Here is a 17,169-nt window from a genome sequence, read left to right on the forward strand (position 1 = left end):
TTTCAACCAATTTAAGTCAAATTGAAATTAATGCAGATTCTTGCTCCAGGCAGGAGCATAGGGCAGTTAAATTAAATCAATTTAAACTAGTGTATTTTTAGCCACAGCAATATGATATTGTGTGTTGACTAGACTTAGGTCTGGGTGCCTTACTCCCTTCGGTGAGCGAGACGTTTTGACTTTCTGTGGGGACAAGCTGTAGTGTGATGAAACACAGGCTACAGCTAGTGTAGACCAACCCATTCAGGTTTGGGGGCAAGAGAACAAGTTTCTGGGAGGCAAACAAATGTCCACCAAATCTCTTTTTCTCAGGCCTGTTTCTACCCTCCTGGTGACCCATAAGCACGTGGCATTTTGCAAGTCTCAGTGCGGTTTGCAAAAGCCTGAGCAATCCCACGCCTCTAAACACCGGCGAGGCAGTGCACGTCCTGGGTGGAGCAGAGCCTCCGAGGAGATCTGTGACCTCTGGGGTCTCCGGCACAAAGCTACAACCTCACTTTTTCGCTCTGCCGTTTTATTCTGCTTTTCCCGTGCCCGTGCAAGTGCCTGTTCATCACAGATGTCAGGGACGGGTGCAAGAGCCCCTGGGCTGACAAACTAAAGGAGCGAGTAGCGGAGTGTCGGGACTTCTCCAGGAGGTTGCTGTCCCCCCGTGCACGTGCGATAGTGAAGAAGAGTTTGCACACAGCAGGGCAGTGGAAGCGTAACCACGCAGGGTAAAATCCTTTCAGGATAACCACCAAGAGGCCCCTACACATCACATGCCTGGGACAATGCCAGTAAACTAAGAGTCTTCTCATCGGCTTCCTTCGTGACCTGCTAACCTTCCTCTGAAAGTACTTACCTCCCAGGCATGGTGGAGGAAACTCAGTTTCGCAGCAGTCACTTTTTAGCTTCAGAAGGGATTATCTCCTTCAGATCTTTCTGTCTCTGACTCTCTATTGTGAAACGCAGAAGAAATACAGGCCACGATCTTCTCTGATGCCACCTTGTAAATTCAAGGGAACCCCAGACATCCAGTATGCTGAAGCCGTTCTGTATCACTTGACTCCATGTGAGGCACAACAGTTCCCAGCAGACTGGGTGATAGAGGACTAACATCCATTTCTCATGATGGCTTTCTTGAAAACTGCCCTTCTCTTCACAGCTTGTAAAAGGAAAGTTGATAGGGTGAGTGCACCAGAACGGTTGTGAAAGCAGTAGATGTTTTAACCTAGGAAAATGACATTTTGAAATAAAACCAAAGCTGAACATGTCCTAAAACAGGCCATGTAGCTACAAGAAGATGTTTCTGACACTGATAGAAAATGATGTGTCCACTCTGAATGCACCAGTTCTTCTCTGCTGAATGAGAGCAAGAGATGGAAATGAACTTCCCATATTTCCAGAGATCTGTGCATGGCCACAGTCCCCAAAGTCTTGGTTATGATCAGGCCTTTGGGGTTACTGAGGGGTTTTTATATACAGATGAGCTGATTTATGAGATTTCCTGTTAAATTTTATTGCACCAGTGGCTTTTCTTTGGTTCTTTTGAAGTAGAAAAACATCATTTCTGTAGCAAGTGCAAGTCAAAACTCTTAATGGAGCATAAAAATCTAAAAGGTCATGATTTTGTAGCTTTAAAATAGAGGACAGTGCACTTCTTGATACTCTTAAAAATATGAAAAGTTAATGAGGATGTTTATCGGTTATAAAAAGATATTATCTTCTCCCAGACCTTTGGTTTTGGGTACTTGTGTATTGGCTTTTTATGGGTGTACTTTTATAAATGAGAAACTTCTCATTCTAGGACTGTCCCATTTCAGAATCACAGAGAGAGAAAACTAATAACATGAGGCAGAAACTTTGTCCCAGGGAGATTATTCAGTACTCTTGACACCCAGTCCTGCTTCTCCCTTTGAGCGCAGACTACTGATTGCATTTATCTGGTTTCTAGGGTCATATAGGCTACCTTTATTTATCTGATTTTGTTTAAGACCTGTGAATGCATGCAAATTTATAACCAAATAAGAAGGTGTTCCTGTCACACACATTTTGTGAGCTTAGGTGAATCACAGTAGCACTGTTTACAAACTCTCATTGCTTTCCACATGCAGATGATTGGAATAGCCTATGCTGTTTTTAAAAAGAAAAATACAGAAAATGTCTCCTGGTGGATTTCTTTTGCTGCTTTTGATTTAATCTGAAGCCTTAAAAATATTTTTTAATTTGCCTCTTAACAAATGTTTTTAACGAACATGTAGGAACTTGGGTAAAATAAAAATGCGTTCTTGCTGTATCACTTAATGGAGTAGACCTTCAAAGGTTCACCTCCAGCTGCTTGCAAATGTTTCCTCCAGGTGTGGGCATGGAAAAGCATTTTATTAAAATGTTCCCTCACTGCTATTGCAGGGAGAAGTAATGGGAATAGGTCACAGGGCAGAAGCGATCACGGGAGGAGCCAATACGGCAGGAGGGGCCAGCTTTCCTTCTTCTCATTAATATGGACCGTCCTGTTTTCTGTCGTTGTCTTTGCAGCAGTCCAGCACGGGGGACCTGAGGACTCTGAGGAAAGGGTTGTCCCCGTACCACTCTGAGTCACAGCTCTCGTCACTGCCGCAGTATCAAGACGCCCTGCAGAATGTAAGAGACGTTTCCTTACCTATACAGACAGAACCGCGGGTTTCCCCGAAAGCGGGCATGGCTGGAGGGGGGCATGTGAAGATTACGGGGGAGCTCTCCCAGCTGAGAATTCACCCTGAAACCCATGGTGCAAATGTGCAGCTGAAACCTGCAGCTGTTGGGAGGGTGGGGAGCCCTGGAAACTTCGATCTTTACCTGAGTTTGGATCATCAGCTTCCCAGCACAGGTTTTTCGGTTAACTGACAGTCACTGTTGTGCGTCTTTTAAAGCAAGGGTGAGTCTTGTTATACCTGCAGCTCCTTCTTTGTAAATGCCTTGTATGCCTGCTATCAAAAAGCTGGTCGTAGATGAGGGGAAAGATGGTTTGCCAAGTGTCCGGCAGTGCGTGGTCAGGGTTGCTTTAGCAATTAAGTTCTTAGGACTTTCATTGCAGGTTTTTCTGTATCACAAATGAGGTTTATGTTTGCTAAGATTTGCCTGCGTTGCTTCTTCTCAAACAGAATCTTGATTAAAGACTCTTGGGAAAGAGAGATGCTGCGCTGCAGTGCTAGGGCTCCTCCTGCACTGGTGTGCCAGGCATGGCTGAGGAGGCCAAGCCCTGCCAGATGATTGATTGTCTTCCAGATGTTTGTCTGGCTGCCTGAGACACTACATTTGCTTGGTGACATCGTTTGCTAGATTGCAGGAAAAGAATAGATGCAGTCAGGGGGTCCTGCTGAGTGGGCTGTGGGCGTCGTGAACATGAGCAGAAGCCTGGTGGGAGCACAGCTGGGGGACCTCCCTGCTGCCCCGCGTCTCGTCTTCTGCTCCGTGTCCAGGGCACCGGTCAGCAGAGCTGCGGGTACTGTAGGACCAGTTGTACGCTGGCTGCCTGCTTGGGTAAAAGTTGTTCTATGCATCTAGCATGCCTCTTAGAGCTGTAAAAAAGGGGGTAATAATAATTTAAGAACATTTGCATAAATAAAACTCCAGCGTGAAAGCAGAGCCCCTTTCTATCCCTGCTGAACAGCAGGATGGATGGAGACCCGCCAGCCAAAAAAAGGGATAAAACCATGCAAATGAAATGGAAAACTGCAGCTGAATATCCACTTTTCTAAATTTGTGCCCCATATATAAAGTCAGGAGACTTTATAATGAGGGCAGAGAGATAATAATATAATCTCACTTTATAATGAGGCCTGGAGATGTTTGTCTGGCTGTGCCGGTGCATTATGGTTTGGGGGATGTTTGCTTTGCTTCCCTTGTGCTCAGGTTTTTGATCCCCAGCTTGGTTCCAGGTGGGGCATGCTCAGTTGGCCTGTGCTGGTTACCCCGAGGAGTGCCACTACACGCAATTTTATGTTTATCTTGTGAGTCAGGCCAGGATACGGCCAGCAGCTTTCTGCAGAGGAGCTGTGCCTGGGCTGGGAGCTGGCAGGAGACTTCTCTGCCTAAGCATTGGCCCCCACAGCTCACCAGGGCTGCGTGAGGGCTGGCGGCAGGCAGTGCTGCCTGCTGGAGCCCTTCCCGGCCACTTGTCCCTGCTTTCCTTCCTTCCTTCCTTCCTTAAGGAAGAGGTGGCACCTGGCATTTATGGAGAGGCCCAGGGGCTGCGTGACACTCACCTTCATCTGTCACCCTGGCTGTGTTCTGCCTTCTTTGTGGGAAGATGACAGAGAAGAAACAAAACAAAATCCACACCGTCTGGAATACTTACATAGCCATTTATTTACTTATTCCTATGAAAATCCCTTTGGCTTGTGGCTTGACATGATATATTGTTTTTGTGACAAAGGATAACAATCACAAATTCATGCAGATGTCTTTGAATGTCTCAGGCACCTCCCAGAAAGTGGACAGTTAGCCGTACCTGACTTTCTCTGCAGCCTTTTTTTTTGACAGCAGGCATGAGTTTGTGAGAAATCGTTCCTCTTTATGCCTGCACAGGCTTCATGTGGGTGAGTGATGGACAATTGGTGTCGTCTCCAAAGCTGTCACATCCGTTCAGGGTTTCTTCATCGTCACTGCCTGTGCAACTCTTTGGAGAAGTTCCTCAGCACATCCCTCACTGTCACACAGTTTGCACATAGGCATCACTCCAGCTCTCCATGGCCCTGACGTACCTCAGCTGATGAAACAGTTTGGTGTTTCTAATGGATCCTGGATCACGGACACTGGCACACACTCAAGACGCAGAATTGAAAGACACTCATAATTGCAATCTGTGCACTGTTTAGTCTGTGGTGCATCATGCAGATAGTGAATTACAGGTTTGCTCTGTGGTCTGCAGCGGTTACCAAATACTCAGGGAAAGCAGTCCCAAGGGGTTAGTTCTGACCTACAAGCCCCTGGCTATTGCAAGGGAAGGTGTGACATGTATGTTAGCTTGAAGTCATAGCAGGCTGGTCAAACTCCCCAGCCCTGGGAACTGCAAACTAAAGTCATCTCATGGTGTACTAGAGGCTCCCCGTGTCCTGTGGGAGGTGAGGGCGATTCCCTCGGGCTTGGACTCTGAGTGAGGCATGAGAGGAGGTGGCAACAAGCAGCTCCCTGTGGGACCTGCCATTCCCCTGGGATGAGAGGGGCAGGCTCCAGGGCAAGCTGGTTGGGCGGGCTTGTTCTTTCCCATCGCTGACGGCCTCCAGACCTGCTTAGGCTTGAGTCAGGTGATGTGCCAGGCATGGGAGCTGACTTTGAGGTACCTGTAAGCAGTGCACTGCTGAGGACCCAGTGGCCAGCCTGGTGTCTGGGTATCAGTGATGGAAATGATCAGAAAGCATCCTTGGAGGTCTTGGGCTTGCATTTGTAGCCTGGGTTGTTGGTGTGTCTTCAGTACTTTGGTCCTCTGTGGTAGTTAGAACAGATTTTTTCACCTGTGTTGCATTCATGTCTTACCTACACTGCATGTGTTCCCTTCGTGGCTCCTCCACGGTGTCGATGCGGCAGCACTTGGGATGAGTTATTGCACTCAGATTAGCAGCCCCCCGATTTACTGCAGGAAGCTGTTGGAGGAGTAATGTTGGGGAGTCTCAGATGTGTGGCTGGAGCGCATAGAGAAGGTGATGCTCAGTCTGCCCTGGAAACTCTTCCAGCTCAGAGCTTTTCTGGATTTTAACAGTACCACGTGGGTGTTACCGACTTTCAGTTTTGTTTGTTGGCATTGTCCAAGGAGTCTGGATTGCCCGGTCATATGGTCTCACCTCTAGTTAGTGAGGTGGAAATTACATTTCAGTAACACTGAGAGTTTTAGGAGAATAACGGTGGTTTTGGGTAAGTGCCATTGCAGGGAGAGGAGGAGCCCTGTCAGCGCAGTGCTGTGAATCAGGACTGGGAGCCGTGCCTGCCACTGTGGAGGGACTCTTCTCCCGCAAACATACATACCTTCTTTTCACCTCTCTGTGCCTCAGTATTTCCCTTGAAGGAATTGGGTGAGAAATCACCCATTCCATAGCATGGTTTTCAGGCAGTTCTTTATCGCTAAGTTAAATAGCACTAAGTGCTCCAGGATCCTCCACGAGTGGACACTAAAAGGTGGTGTTTAACTTTTGGAACAGTATAGCATTGCTGGAGAATTCACTTGTTTCTCTCCTGGGCTTTCTCCAGCATTAACCGAGTGATAAATGAAGACTGGGAGCTGGATTTGTCCACACTCAGTGTCAGCTCTCCAGTCTCTCACTCTCCATAAAGCCACCCTACACAGTGCTTAACCTTTGGTCACATCTAATGATTGCCGAGTTAAGTTTCTGACACGGGGAAAATGCATGGTGGAAAAGGAAATTCCCCATCCACAGCGATAAAGCTCTTATTTTGTTACTAATAGTCATGTTTCAGCAATTCATTTTCTAAGAGCTGGGCTCTCAGCTGCTGACTTCTGGAGCATTCGATGCCCCTGTAGCACAGCCAAGGATGAATGTGGTGGCTGAGGCATGGCCCAGAGCTTGCACCTCTGTCTCTTCTGTGCTCCCTTTGGCCTCTTCTTGGGTGCTCTGGCTGCCCACACGGACACACGGTCCCTGCAGACCTTCACGTTCCTGCCCGCTGCCCTGTGACTGTGCCCCAGGCACGTCTCAGTGCCCAGGCATGGGAAGGTGGCCTCAGGGCTGCTCATGTTCCTATGGTTGGAGGTACCTTCACCTTGAGAAGCTCATAAGCCAGCTGGCTGGAGGAGCCATTTATTGACATTGGCATAAAATGCCGTTAAATGTGAACCAGCCTGTTACTAGCAGTCGGAGCTAGCCTGGCTGGCTTACACTTAAAATTACTAGCAGTGTTCTTGTGATTTATAATAGGAATCCTGCCTTTGATGGAAGTAATTGTTGAGGTTTGTAATGGAAATATTGAGGTTTTTAATGGAAATATTACGGTTAATGTGGATGTAGTGTGAACGGAAAAGCGTGTGTGAAAACACCAGCAGGAACGCTAGAGCAAGGGATGCGGGGATGGCCTGTGCTGATGACCAAAGACACAACCGACAGCAAACAAATGGGTGAACGCTGCAGGATGTGTGTTTTGCATGAGGACCAGGAAGTCTGTGCTGTGATAAGGCCACAGCACAGATGGCTCATCACTAGAAGACCTGTTCCCTGATAACAGGAGCAAGGTTGCACTGTGATGTGCCATTGCGCTTCCTGGCTCCAAGAGGAGGATTTAGATAAGGTGCACAAGATGAGGGAAAGGAACCAACAGGCAGCAGCTTTCCTAGGTTTTATGAGGGGTAAGCAAGATGCTGAGTTAAAGATCAGCCTGTAATAACCATTGACTCCTAAAGCATGTGAAAAATGTGTCCAGAACCCAGTTCTTTGCTGTCAAGGAGGAGGGATGCCAGAGCTGTCGTTAGGACTTGCTAGTGGGTGTCCCTTGTCCTCGGTGTTGCACACAGTGACGCTGACCATGCCACATGGACATCTACCTGTTGGTGAATGCATGAGTGTGAGTTTGTAGGTCTGCAGGTGTGCGTGACACGTTTGAGAAATCAGTTTTAGGTTAAAATAAATATCACCTTCCCCTTCCTTAAGTTTTTGTACTAAGTTTGTACTGCCGTAGTTTTCTGTGTAACCCCGTGGTGAGGAGCAGGAGCTCCCAGCGGTGCCCTGGCTGAGTGCGGGAAGACGTGTCTGTGGGTGCTGTAGGTGGTGGCTGAAGGAAGGGACCTGTGCTCACCTGGGGTCTGGAGCTGGGAGTCCCCAGGGAAAGCACCTGCAGATACGCTCTGCGAGGGCTGAGCAAAGCTCCCTCTTTTGAGAAGGCAGTGATGACAGTGCCATTGCTCAGCCTTTATATACATCCCTAGGGACTACAATAAGTATCTCTGGAAAAAAGTGAGATTTCCATTAGCGTATTCAAAGCTGCATCTTTCAGGAGTCTGGTTATAGACTACAGGCCAGGCTGGGAAGAGACAATACCATTTTCCTCCCTGAATCTACTCCAAACCCAGCAAAGTCCATAGGAAAGCGCAAAGAAGCAGGGCAAGTGTGGTTATGTAGCAGAGAGCACTCGACTGAGAGGACCGCCGAGTCCCTGGCTTCCCGGCACTGTCTCTCATTGCATTTTTGTCCAGTGCCTGTTCTGTGCAGGATGCAAAGCCTGAGAGATGGCTCTGGCTGCCCGGCTGCAGCACTGGCTTCTTCGGCTCCTTCCCTTGATTCCCACCATGCTGTCACAACCAGCTGCGTTTCGTAGCTCTGCCTTGTAGGCATACTTGCGAGAAGCGTATTTCGTTTTGCCAGATGGCATGCGTGCTATTATAAAAACAAACCCAAATGTTTGTGGTCTGTAGGTGTAAAGAGAAGCCGTTAGATGGGGTGGGAAGGGATGATAAGAGAATCCTTAGCTGACGCGCTGGCTGTCTCCTGAGCCTGCGAAAGCGGTGGCGGGGGGATGTGATACAAGGGCACGTAGTAGCTAAACCCCAGCCTCAGTGGCAGTCCTGTCTCTTCCTTCTGGCTGGAAAGATGGTGGTCTCCATGCTCTTCGATACAAGGGCAGGAGAAAAGTGAGAAGGTGACTCGGTCTCTCTCTCTCTCTCTCTCAGCTCCCTGCAGGGGAAGGACCAAGCTGGCCCCTGCGCCAGCCTGGCACAGGCAGGGAGACGTGGCTGTGGCCCAAGCTTGATCTCGGGTCTCACTGGGGGACCCAGAGCAAGTCTGCTAGTCCCTTCCTCAGCCTGCGTGGGAGTAAATCTGTTCCTCTCAGGGAGAAGAACTGGATCGGCTTCTTAAAGGCAACCTGACTTTTAAAATCAGGTTTGAAACTGCCAGAGACCACTGTTCCCATTGTGGTGCCCAGGAGACGCTCCCAGAAGAGCCAGGGGAACCCTCTGGGCATTGATGCCCCTGCAGAGTCACCCGGAGGACTGGGGACCTTAGCATGGCCCCGAGATGTCCCTGCACAGCACAGGAACCCTGCCACCACCAGCACGGAGCCCCCAGCCTCTCGCTGCGCTGCATGAAGCCCCTGGGCGTGGGGATCCCTGGGCTGGCTGGTGCCTCTGGCATCCCTGGGTCTGCTCTTTGCAGCTTCAGCATCGTGTCGCAGCCTCTCAGAATGCCTTCAGCCCCTTCTGTCGCTCCACCAAGCCCATCCTGTGCAGCTCTCCGACGGTCCCCTCCTTTCTCCCATCCATGCGCCCCATCCCTGCGGCTGTCAGTTGAGCTGAGCGCTGCCAGCGTGTGTCGGAGGACAACCCGAGGCCTGTTTCTTGCCTTCTTCCAGCAGCGGAGACGGCCACAGTCCCTTTTTAGGCAGGGAGAAACAATGATCAAGGAGCGCGGCAGAAGGCAGCTTCTTCCCGCCGGCAGCATCGATACCACCAGGATGCTATTGAGCAGACAAAGAGAGAAATTCAAGGCAGCCGTTTTGCTGCTGCGGCAACAGCGGCTGTGGAAGGGAAAGTAAAATGAAAGGTTTGTCGGGATTTGCAGCCCGGGGAGCGCTATTGTGAAGCTTCAGAGTGTATTACCAGCAGCTGAGAACAAGCTGATCCATTTTTGAAGGCAGCTGCCCTTCATCAGCAGTTATTGCAGCGTCTCTGAGCAGCGGGTGGCTTTTTTCCCCACAGCAGCCAACCGACACAAAGTTTGGCAATGAGAAAGTTTGGGGATTTGATGAGCAAAAGAGACACTGACAGTATCCATAATCCGCCCTTACAGCTAACCGCAAGAGGCGAGAAAAATTCATCTGCTTTGAGGATCTGCTGTAGGTTCTCGTGCTCATTTATCATGTGCGTTTGTGTGGGGCTGGCAGTGGGTCGGGGGAGAGATGCAAGCACGGCAGACCCTCGCTCTGCCCCAGACCTGGGCAGAGGCTGCTTCGCCAGCGACGGCCAGGGCAGCCAGCCTGAAATGGAGACCAGGAGGGGCAATACAGATGTGAGCAGGTATCCTCCCGCGTCTGCATGCATCCTCCACCCACTCAGCGGCTTTCACCTGGGCCATCTCCAAATCGGTTTTGCTTCAAAATGAGGAAAGTCTTAAAAATACCCACGGTTTCCTTCTGAAATCAAATGAGCTCGACATTCCTTTATTAAAAGAACTAGCACCTCTCAAAATACTTACGCTGACAGTGCCCCTGTGAGTCAGTTGGAGTTAGTGCACTTTGTCCGTGAGTACAGCATGGGCTCGCTCTGTCCGTAGCCATCAGACTTCTTGTTTGCTTGTATCAGGTAGTTACGGGCTGAAACTGCTCCGAATATATCATGTTGGTAATAATTCCACAGTCCGAGGTGGAGCTAAAGCTGTCGGTGGGGCTTTTTAACAGCGTGCACCCGTTCCAGCTGTGCAATGGTGTTACCAGCCCGAAGAGTGACCGCTCTCCTCTTCCTCTCCCCTTCCGCTGCCGGAGGAAGCTGGCTCACCGGCTTTGCACCCGCTGAGGAGTTTTCCGAGGCTGGAGCTGCGATCCGCCGTTAGCACGGTGCTGAGAAAAGACACCCTTCCTGTTTGTAGATGAGATCCAGTTGCAAACAGTGTCCTGACATTGTCCTGTCTGGGGCAGTCCCTGAAATCCTCCCTTTCCTTTGGTGCCCCAGCAGAGCCCGTACAGCCAGCGCTGTGTTGTGCCCGCTGGGGACAAGAGCTCATCTTTTGTCAGGTGTCCTTGATGTTTATGCTCAGAACGCAATGAAACAGTTAAATTGTTTCTTTATTAATCAAAAGGGCTGCGTAAGCCCTTTTTGTTACTTAAGTAGATACCTGTGAACGCGGTGAAGGTGCGGGAGGCGGTGGGTGAGCCGTACAGACGGGCTCTGCCCGGCTCCGGTGTGGACCCAATGGTTAATTCATGGATTTGAATGTTTACATGACCAGCTGCTCTCTATGATTAAAGGCAGCAAATTAAGTAATGCCAAAGGAGATCAGCATCTGCAATAAAGTCCCTTGATTTGATAGGGAGGATGCTAATACGGGGCGCTGATGGCTCCTGCACTCACTCCCGCCGGTGGCCGGGACCCGTGTGGTGCTGGGGAGCACCGCGGTGTCTGTCCGCGGGCTCTCCCACGTCTTCCTTCTCCTCTGCCTGCCTGGTGGCAGGGAGTCAAGTGCTCGCAGCTGCGAGGCAGCCCGCTGTGACTTCGGGAACGTAGGGCCGTGCAGCCATTTAAGCGCACGAGGGGGGAGTGGGTGGTTTGTTTTGAGCTGGATGCTGGCAGGCTTTCTGCACAGTGGGCACGGAATAACAACAGCCGAGTGTCATCATCGCTTTGGATCATCTGCCAGCCAGGCTGGACACATAAGGGACCTGGGTGCTCCCTGGCTCTGGCGAGGGTGTCCCGCGCCCAGGCACGAGAGGTCTGGCATCGCCCGCGGCAGAGTGGCAAAAAGGCTGCGCTTTGCACGGTGCGGTTTGCAGAGGAGCCGGTGCCGGTTGCTTCTCCGTGCCTCTGGGAAATCTCCCTCTTGCAGCCGGGGAGGAGGCTGCTGCCAGGGTGCCTTCAGGGAGCCTTGTCCCTGCGGGGCCACGAGAGGAGCCGGACCCCTTCAGGAGCACCACGCGTGGGGGCAGCGGCAGAGCTGCCACGGGCATGAGAAGGTGCGGCAGGGAGGGAAGGGGCTTCGAAGGAAGGGAGGGAGAAATGTCAGCCCGGAGTCACGTCACGCTTCAGCGCCGTGCGGCACCGTCGCTTTGTTTCAGCCATTAACCCCTCTGCAGCGGCGAGGCAGCGGAGGACGGGAAACGTGGCCCAGGCTGCAAAATGATGAGGGGGTCTGATCTGCCCTTGTGGGGCCCAGGAAATTTCTAAGGCTGGTGGTAATGGGCGATTTTTTTGTGTGTGTGATCTCCTGGGGATGCGACTCATCTCTGTGTGACGGGAGATTTCTCTTTCTGAATGGGCCTGGTGCTTGCCCTCAGTGCTGCAGATGCTGCGTTTCTGATGGCAGCACCGTGCTTCAGGGCTTCGGCGCGTTCCCTGCGAGGGTCTGGGAATGCTTCTCCCGTGCCGAAGTGACCCCCTGCTCTTTCGGTCCTTGGTTTTGCTGCTGGTTTTCTCCATCTGCCCCCCCAGCACTGCCTCTGGCTGAAGCCGCTCCAGCCACTTTCTAAACTTTGTAGCCTCAAGCGCCATTCACAAAACCCAAATATGCTGGGCCTCCCGTTCTGCCAGCACACCAGGGCTGGGGTTTGCAGTCAGACACTGCACCTTTGGCTCTGCCACCCACTTTCCCTGTGGCTGTGGGCACGTTACTGCCTCCTGCGTGTCCCTTAACAGTTCCTAATCTACAGAGCCGTGTCAGCACCTCTATTTATGTAAAACACCTGGATGGTGATGGGTGCTAAGGAAGGCCCCAAGTATAATTCAAACCTAGGTAAGCAGGCTGCAAGCAAAACCACTGTGAGATAAATAGTCGTGCCTGGGAATTTTATTGTGAGTTGTCTGGCAGTGCCTGCCTATAATGTAATTTTCCTTGTTCTGTCTTGGCAATAAAAACTTAAGAGTGTCTGATATGACTCCATTTAGCTTTAATGTTGTCTGAGGTATGCCATTAGAAAAGTGTGGTTTATTTAATTGGGTTTGAATCCTGAATGTCTGCTTGTTTTTTGAAATGGTAGACAAAAATTAATAGAAGGCAAGGAGAAGATGTGTGGTTCAGAAGCATTAATGCTTGCTCATGCGCTCCATGTAAGCACCCTCAGTGCCTGGACTGTGACTGAAGTAAAATCAGCATGACGTTCTCCTCTGGGTTTTGAAACTTAGTCCTTTGCAGTCTTTCTGCGTGCGGATCAGGAATAGCTCTCAGAGCTGAGGTAGGAAAGGATGTCATTAAAAGACTGAATATAATTGAGCAGAAAGAGATTGAAAACTGATGGCAGGACCAAGGTCTCATGTCTTTTCAGATCCCTGGAGGAATCAAGGAGAAATTGTTTATTGCAATTTCTTTGTTCCTTTTGGAGATTTCCAACCCAAAACCTCTAAAAGAGCAGACACCTGTCATCCCTAGTTAGGCTCTTTTCTTCTTGGGGTCCAACGCATTCCCACTGTTATTAAGAAATGTTCATATTTTAAGCCTTACTTTGTCTCTGTGGAGGTGTGTCATTATCAAGAGTTCCCAGCGTGCCCTATTACAGAGAGTCCTATTAATTTTGTTCCTCCAAACATGTAGCAAGAGTATCAACGGCAGTGCTTGCCAGCATCTGTGCTGGACCACCTCCCATGCAACCAGACAGAGCCAGCAAGGACTCATTAGGTGACTTGGTCTTAGACACTGGCAATGCCGTTGTGGCTTGATACAGAGGAGCAGATGTCCTCCAGCAGCTGCCAGTTGAGGCCTCTGCTCTTCATTTTTTGGTGTCAGATTAAAAAGGATAATTGGCAGTATTTGTGGTCTTCGGATTTTCTTTCTCACATCAGCACTGATTCTTTGCTCATCATCTTCGGGTTCTGGGCTGGGGCAGTGCATGGGACTAGTTTGATTTGGTTTGTTTTCTGCTTTGGATTTGAGGCTGTCACCGGGTCAAGCGTCATTCTTAGCAATAGACACCTGGGGATTTATCCCCTATGCGTAACGTATTGCTTCAAGGATGCTCTGGCATGAGCGACTGCAGAGTTCCTCTCTCTTTTCTTAGTCTAGTCATGATACAGCCGGACTGTGAATCTCCTTACAGACTTGGAGATTGAACCACAAGCCCTGCAGGCTCCAGTGAGAGGTTTCTGCGAGGGTCTCGAACAGAATTGGGCTTCTCTGGTGGATTTGTGGTTTGGGCATGCACGATGTGGGGCTGGTGGGGTGGAAAGGGGGCTGATGCTACATGGGAACAGTAAGCTCTGAAAAGTGCGTTTGCCCCATCACAGACACCAGCAAATATCCAGTGCTGATCTGCTTGAAATGAAGGAGCAGGTGAGGGCTGAAAGGGAAATGTGTTCAGTGGTGCTTCGGTACTGCTGTCTGCCCAGAGGCGGCAGAGGAAGAGCTCTTGTCGTGGTTTCCCCACTGGGAGAGTGGCTGCATACGTGGGTGATTGGCACTTGCCTCCCATGAGGGATGCGAAGAGCCTCACCAGGAGCCTCTCGGGACATTACAGTCCCAGATCCGTCCCGGCAGCAGAGATAGGGCTGTTCTTTCCACGGCTGAACTCATCAGAGATCCACGCTACAGTGGTCTCAAATGCTCTGAACTCCCACAGTGGTTTGCAGAGCAGCAAAAGCACCAACTTAGCTAGGAAGCATCGGTTGGGTCACACACGCCTTCACAGCCTTTGGTTCTGGGACTTTTTCTTCTTAAAGACATATCTTGGACAACTATCTCTGGGTCTCAGAGGTGGAGTGATCAACAAACCCTGTGCATAGGGAAGACAAAGTGCTTCCTCCAAGCACTCGGGAACTCCAATGCATCAGATACGTAACTTAGAGCCTTCCACTCTTAATTAGGCTGGTAATCTCATCGCTGGGCAGCTCTTTTGGCACTGTAACTGTGGCTGTGGATGAAACAGAAAGTGGTGTGCGATGTAATTCTACCCTGGTGACCATTTGACACCACAACATAGATCTACAGTTAGTTGTTTTCTTTTTGAATTACAAATTCCTTGTACAAGTGATGAGTTAAACAAGCTAACTTCCAGTCTCATCTCTGCTGCTGTAAATCTGGAGCAACTCTAAAGCTAGTTGGGGCCAAAGAGAGTAAGAAACTTCACATTTTGAAATGACTCAGCTTCTCATTCTGCTGACATTCAGCCTCAGCAGAAGTAAACTAGAAAAATGACCAAGATGGTATTTCTCAACAGCTTTATTATAAATATAATGGCATCCTTTTGGGTGACTTCTGAGCTGTCTTTTAGCACCATTCATTTATATAATCATGTGACACCTCAGCCACATGTCTGAGGATGAAGAGTGAACCATCTCTGAGCTACCAAACGCTATGAAATGCTAACAAGTGGAAAAGCCAGATGTCTGTCTAATACAGAGTGTGCATGTTTGACAACACCAGACAGGGAGAGGAAATTGAGGGTGATGTGTGCCCCAAAACACACTGTATTGCTTTTTGCCTATATGGACAATTTCTGCTTCTTAGGATGTAACCAGATTAACCTTGCTATTATTGTCTGTCAGGGTGCTGAATCAATTGTGTTCCCATGGCTGTGAAAATGTCAGCGATAGGGAGTGGGAAGGGCATGGGCTTCTGCAGTGACAGAGGTCTTCAGAGTAGCTGCTGAGTTAGAGTGCTGGGGTGCAGCTGTGGTAATTCTTACCCACAGTTTCCAAATGCATCTATTTTAGGCATGAGGAATCTCCTCCATCTGTGTGATTTCAGCTACTACCTTAACGCTGACTTCCCGAGATTTCCCCCTCCCTCCTGTCTTTCTTCCAATCTCCTATCTCCTATCTCTGTTCCCCCTCCCCTACATTTCATCTCAACTGGTTTCCTGCTGGGTAAAATGCACATCCTCCTCTTTCTTCCCATTCCCTCCCTTCTCTCCCGCTGCTGGCAGTTTTCCAGTCCAGCAACCTTGACCTTATCTCCAATTCCTTCCATTTCCTCCCCTTCAGCTAACACTATTGGTGAACTCTGCCCATTTTCCTCTCCTCCATCCTCCAAAGGCTGGCCATGCATCCTGCTGGATATGTTGTCATTTCTTTCCTTGCTGACTACAGTCCCCTCTTTTCTGGCCTCCTTTATGTATGCCTCCGTGCAGGAAGCTGATAGGAGTCTGGCTGAAGCTTTTTTTTTGAGAACCACACTGAAATCAGTGGGAATGAAGCACCTACCCCCCTTTATAAAACTCTGACTCTTTGTGTATCTGGAAAGAGCCTTTTCTAAGGGTGCAACTGCACGAAAAGCGCTAAATGTAATGACAAATATTAAGCCACCCTTAGCAGTGTGGGTATTTTTACTTGTTGCATCCTACAGCTGCAAAGAGTGGGGGTGTTGGTGAGATCCTTGCTTGCTTCCCCGCTTTATTCAGGTGCATGTTTGGCCTTTCGTAGTAACAGTCTCATGTGGTGGGGAGGTCTCTGTGCCTTGGGGCATAGCGGGCCATCGGCATGGGGGTTTGGTGCACTCGCCATTGCTGACAATTGCACGTTTATCTTAGTATGGTGATCAGTTAAGCATGAGCAAGCTCTTTAGAAAATATTTCTCTCTAACCATTCTGATTTCTTTTGTATTCCGTAATAATTTTGAGAGTGATTATGATCATGGAAAGGCTTTGTAGATCATTAGTGATTTCAGTTCTGTGAGAAGTTGCTGCTGCCTGTCGTATGGGAGACCTCGTGATCTACTCTAGTTTGGTCAGAAAACTGTATTTAAAATGTTGTCAGCAGCAGGATCCAGCAGAATTCCTTTTACTTTGTCAGATTACTCTCAACTCTGAAGAAATATTGCATGTTAGACCTTTGCTTGGTATTTCTTGTGTTACTTCTAAAGAGGGCTGTGGGGGAAGATCCATCTCAAGTATGGTTCATGGCCACAAACTCCTGAATATTCTGCTTTCAGTTGTCATGATATTGGTCATTTATGGAAAGAAGGAAGCTTTCATGCTGAAGCCAGAGGAATTATGCGTGTATTGGTGTCTTTGACCTCTGTGGGAGGCTGATTCTGGAAGGACTCTCTTGTGTTTTCCAGTCCTGTGATAAATTTGTAACCCATTTTGCAGTCTTAAGTCGCAGCTGTAGGCTGGCTGGACCCAGTGCCTGGTGCTCCCTCCCCAGCCTCTGACTTTTCTGTGTGACGTTCTGGACGGGATGGCTGAGGACATGTCCCCAGGTGGCCACAGCTCCAGCAAGCTGTAACCCTCTTCCAGCAGGTCCAGAACCATGCCCAGCCTGCGAATGTCTCTTGGTCTCTGTGCTTTGGCAGTCTGTTAAATCTCCTTGGAGAATTATTGTGGAGTTATTAAGTCTAATTTTCCTTTTTCTGAGATGCTTGCCTCTCAGAAGGAAGTTTTTGTATCACCAGCAACTCAGTTCATGAAGGTCGCTATTCTGAGGAAATGGCTGTTGGTTATGATATCGGTTAAGCACAGATCAGTGGCCTAGGCATGAAAGACTCCATGCCTTTCATGATATTTTTGTCTGTAGCCTAATGGATTGGCCCATCTTTTTCTTTAATGTATGCACATGAACACTTTTATTAGTAG

At 49.3% G+C, this 17,169-nt stretch overlaps 1 protein-coding gene across 2 annotated transcripts in view; it reads left to right on the top strand.

The window, feature by feature from the left end:
• The window catches only part of CCDC85C (coiled-coil domain containing 85C), a 114,591-nt gene that overhangs the window by 84,732 nt on the left and 12,690 nt on the right, over window positions 1-17,169 (top strand). For both annotated transcript variants that reach the window (XM_069783507.1, XM_069783508.1), the window contains one exon: window positions 2,518-2,622. In XM_069783507.1, the coding sequence (XP_069639608.1) occupies window positions 2,518-2,622 (105 nt within the window). The remainder of the gene's footprint in view (window positions 1-2,517; window positions 2,623-17,169) is intronic.

The sequence above is a fragment of the Haliaeetus albicilla genome, chromosome 5, assembly GCF_947461875.1.
Source record: "Haliaeetus albicilla chromosome 5, bHalAlb1.1, whole genome shotgun sequence".
Taxonomy (NCBI): Eukaryota; Metazoa; Chordata; class Aves; order Accipitriformes; family Accipitridae; genus Haliaeetus; species Haliaeetus albicilla.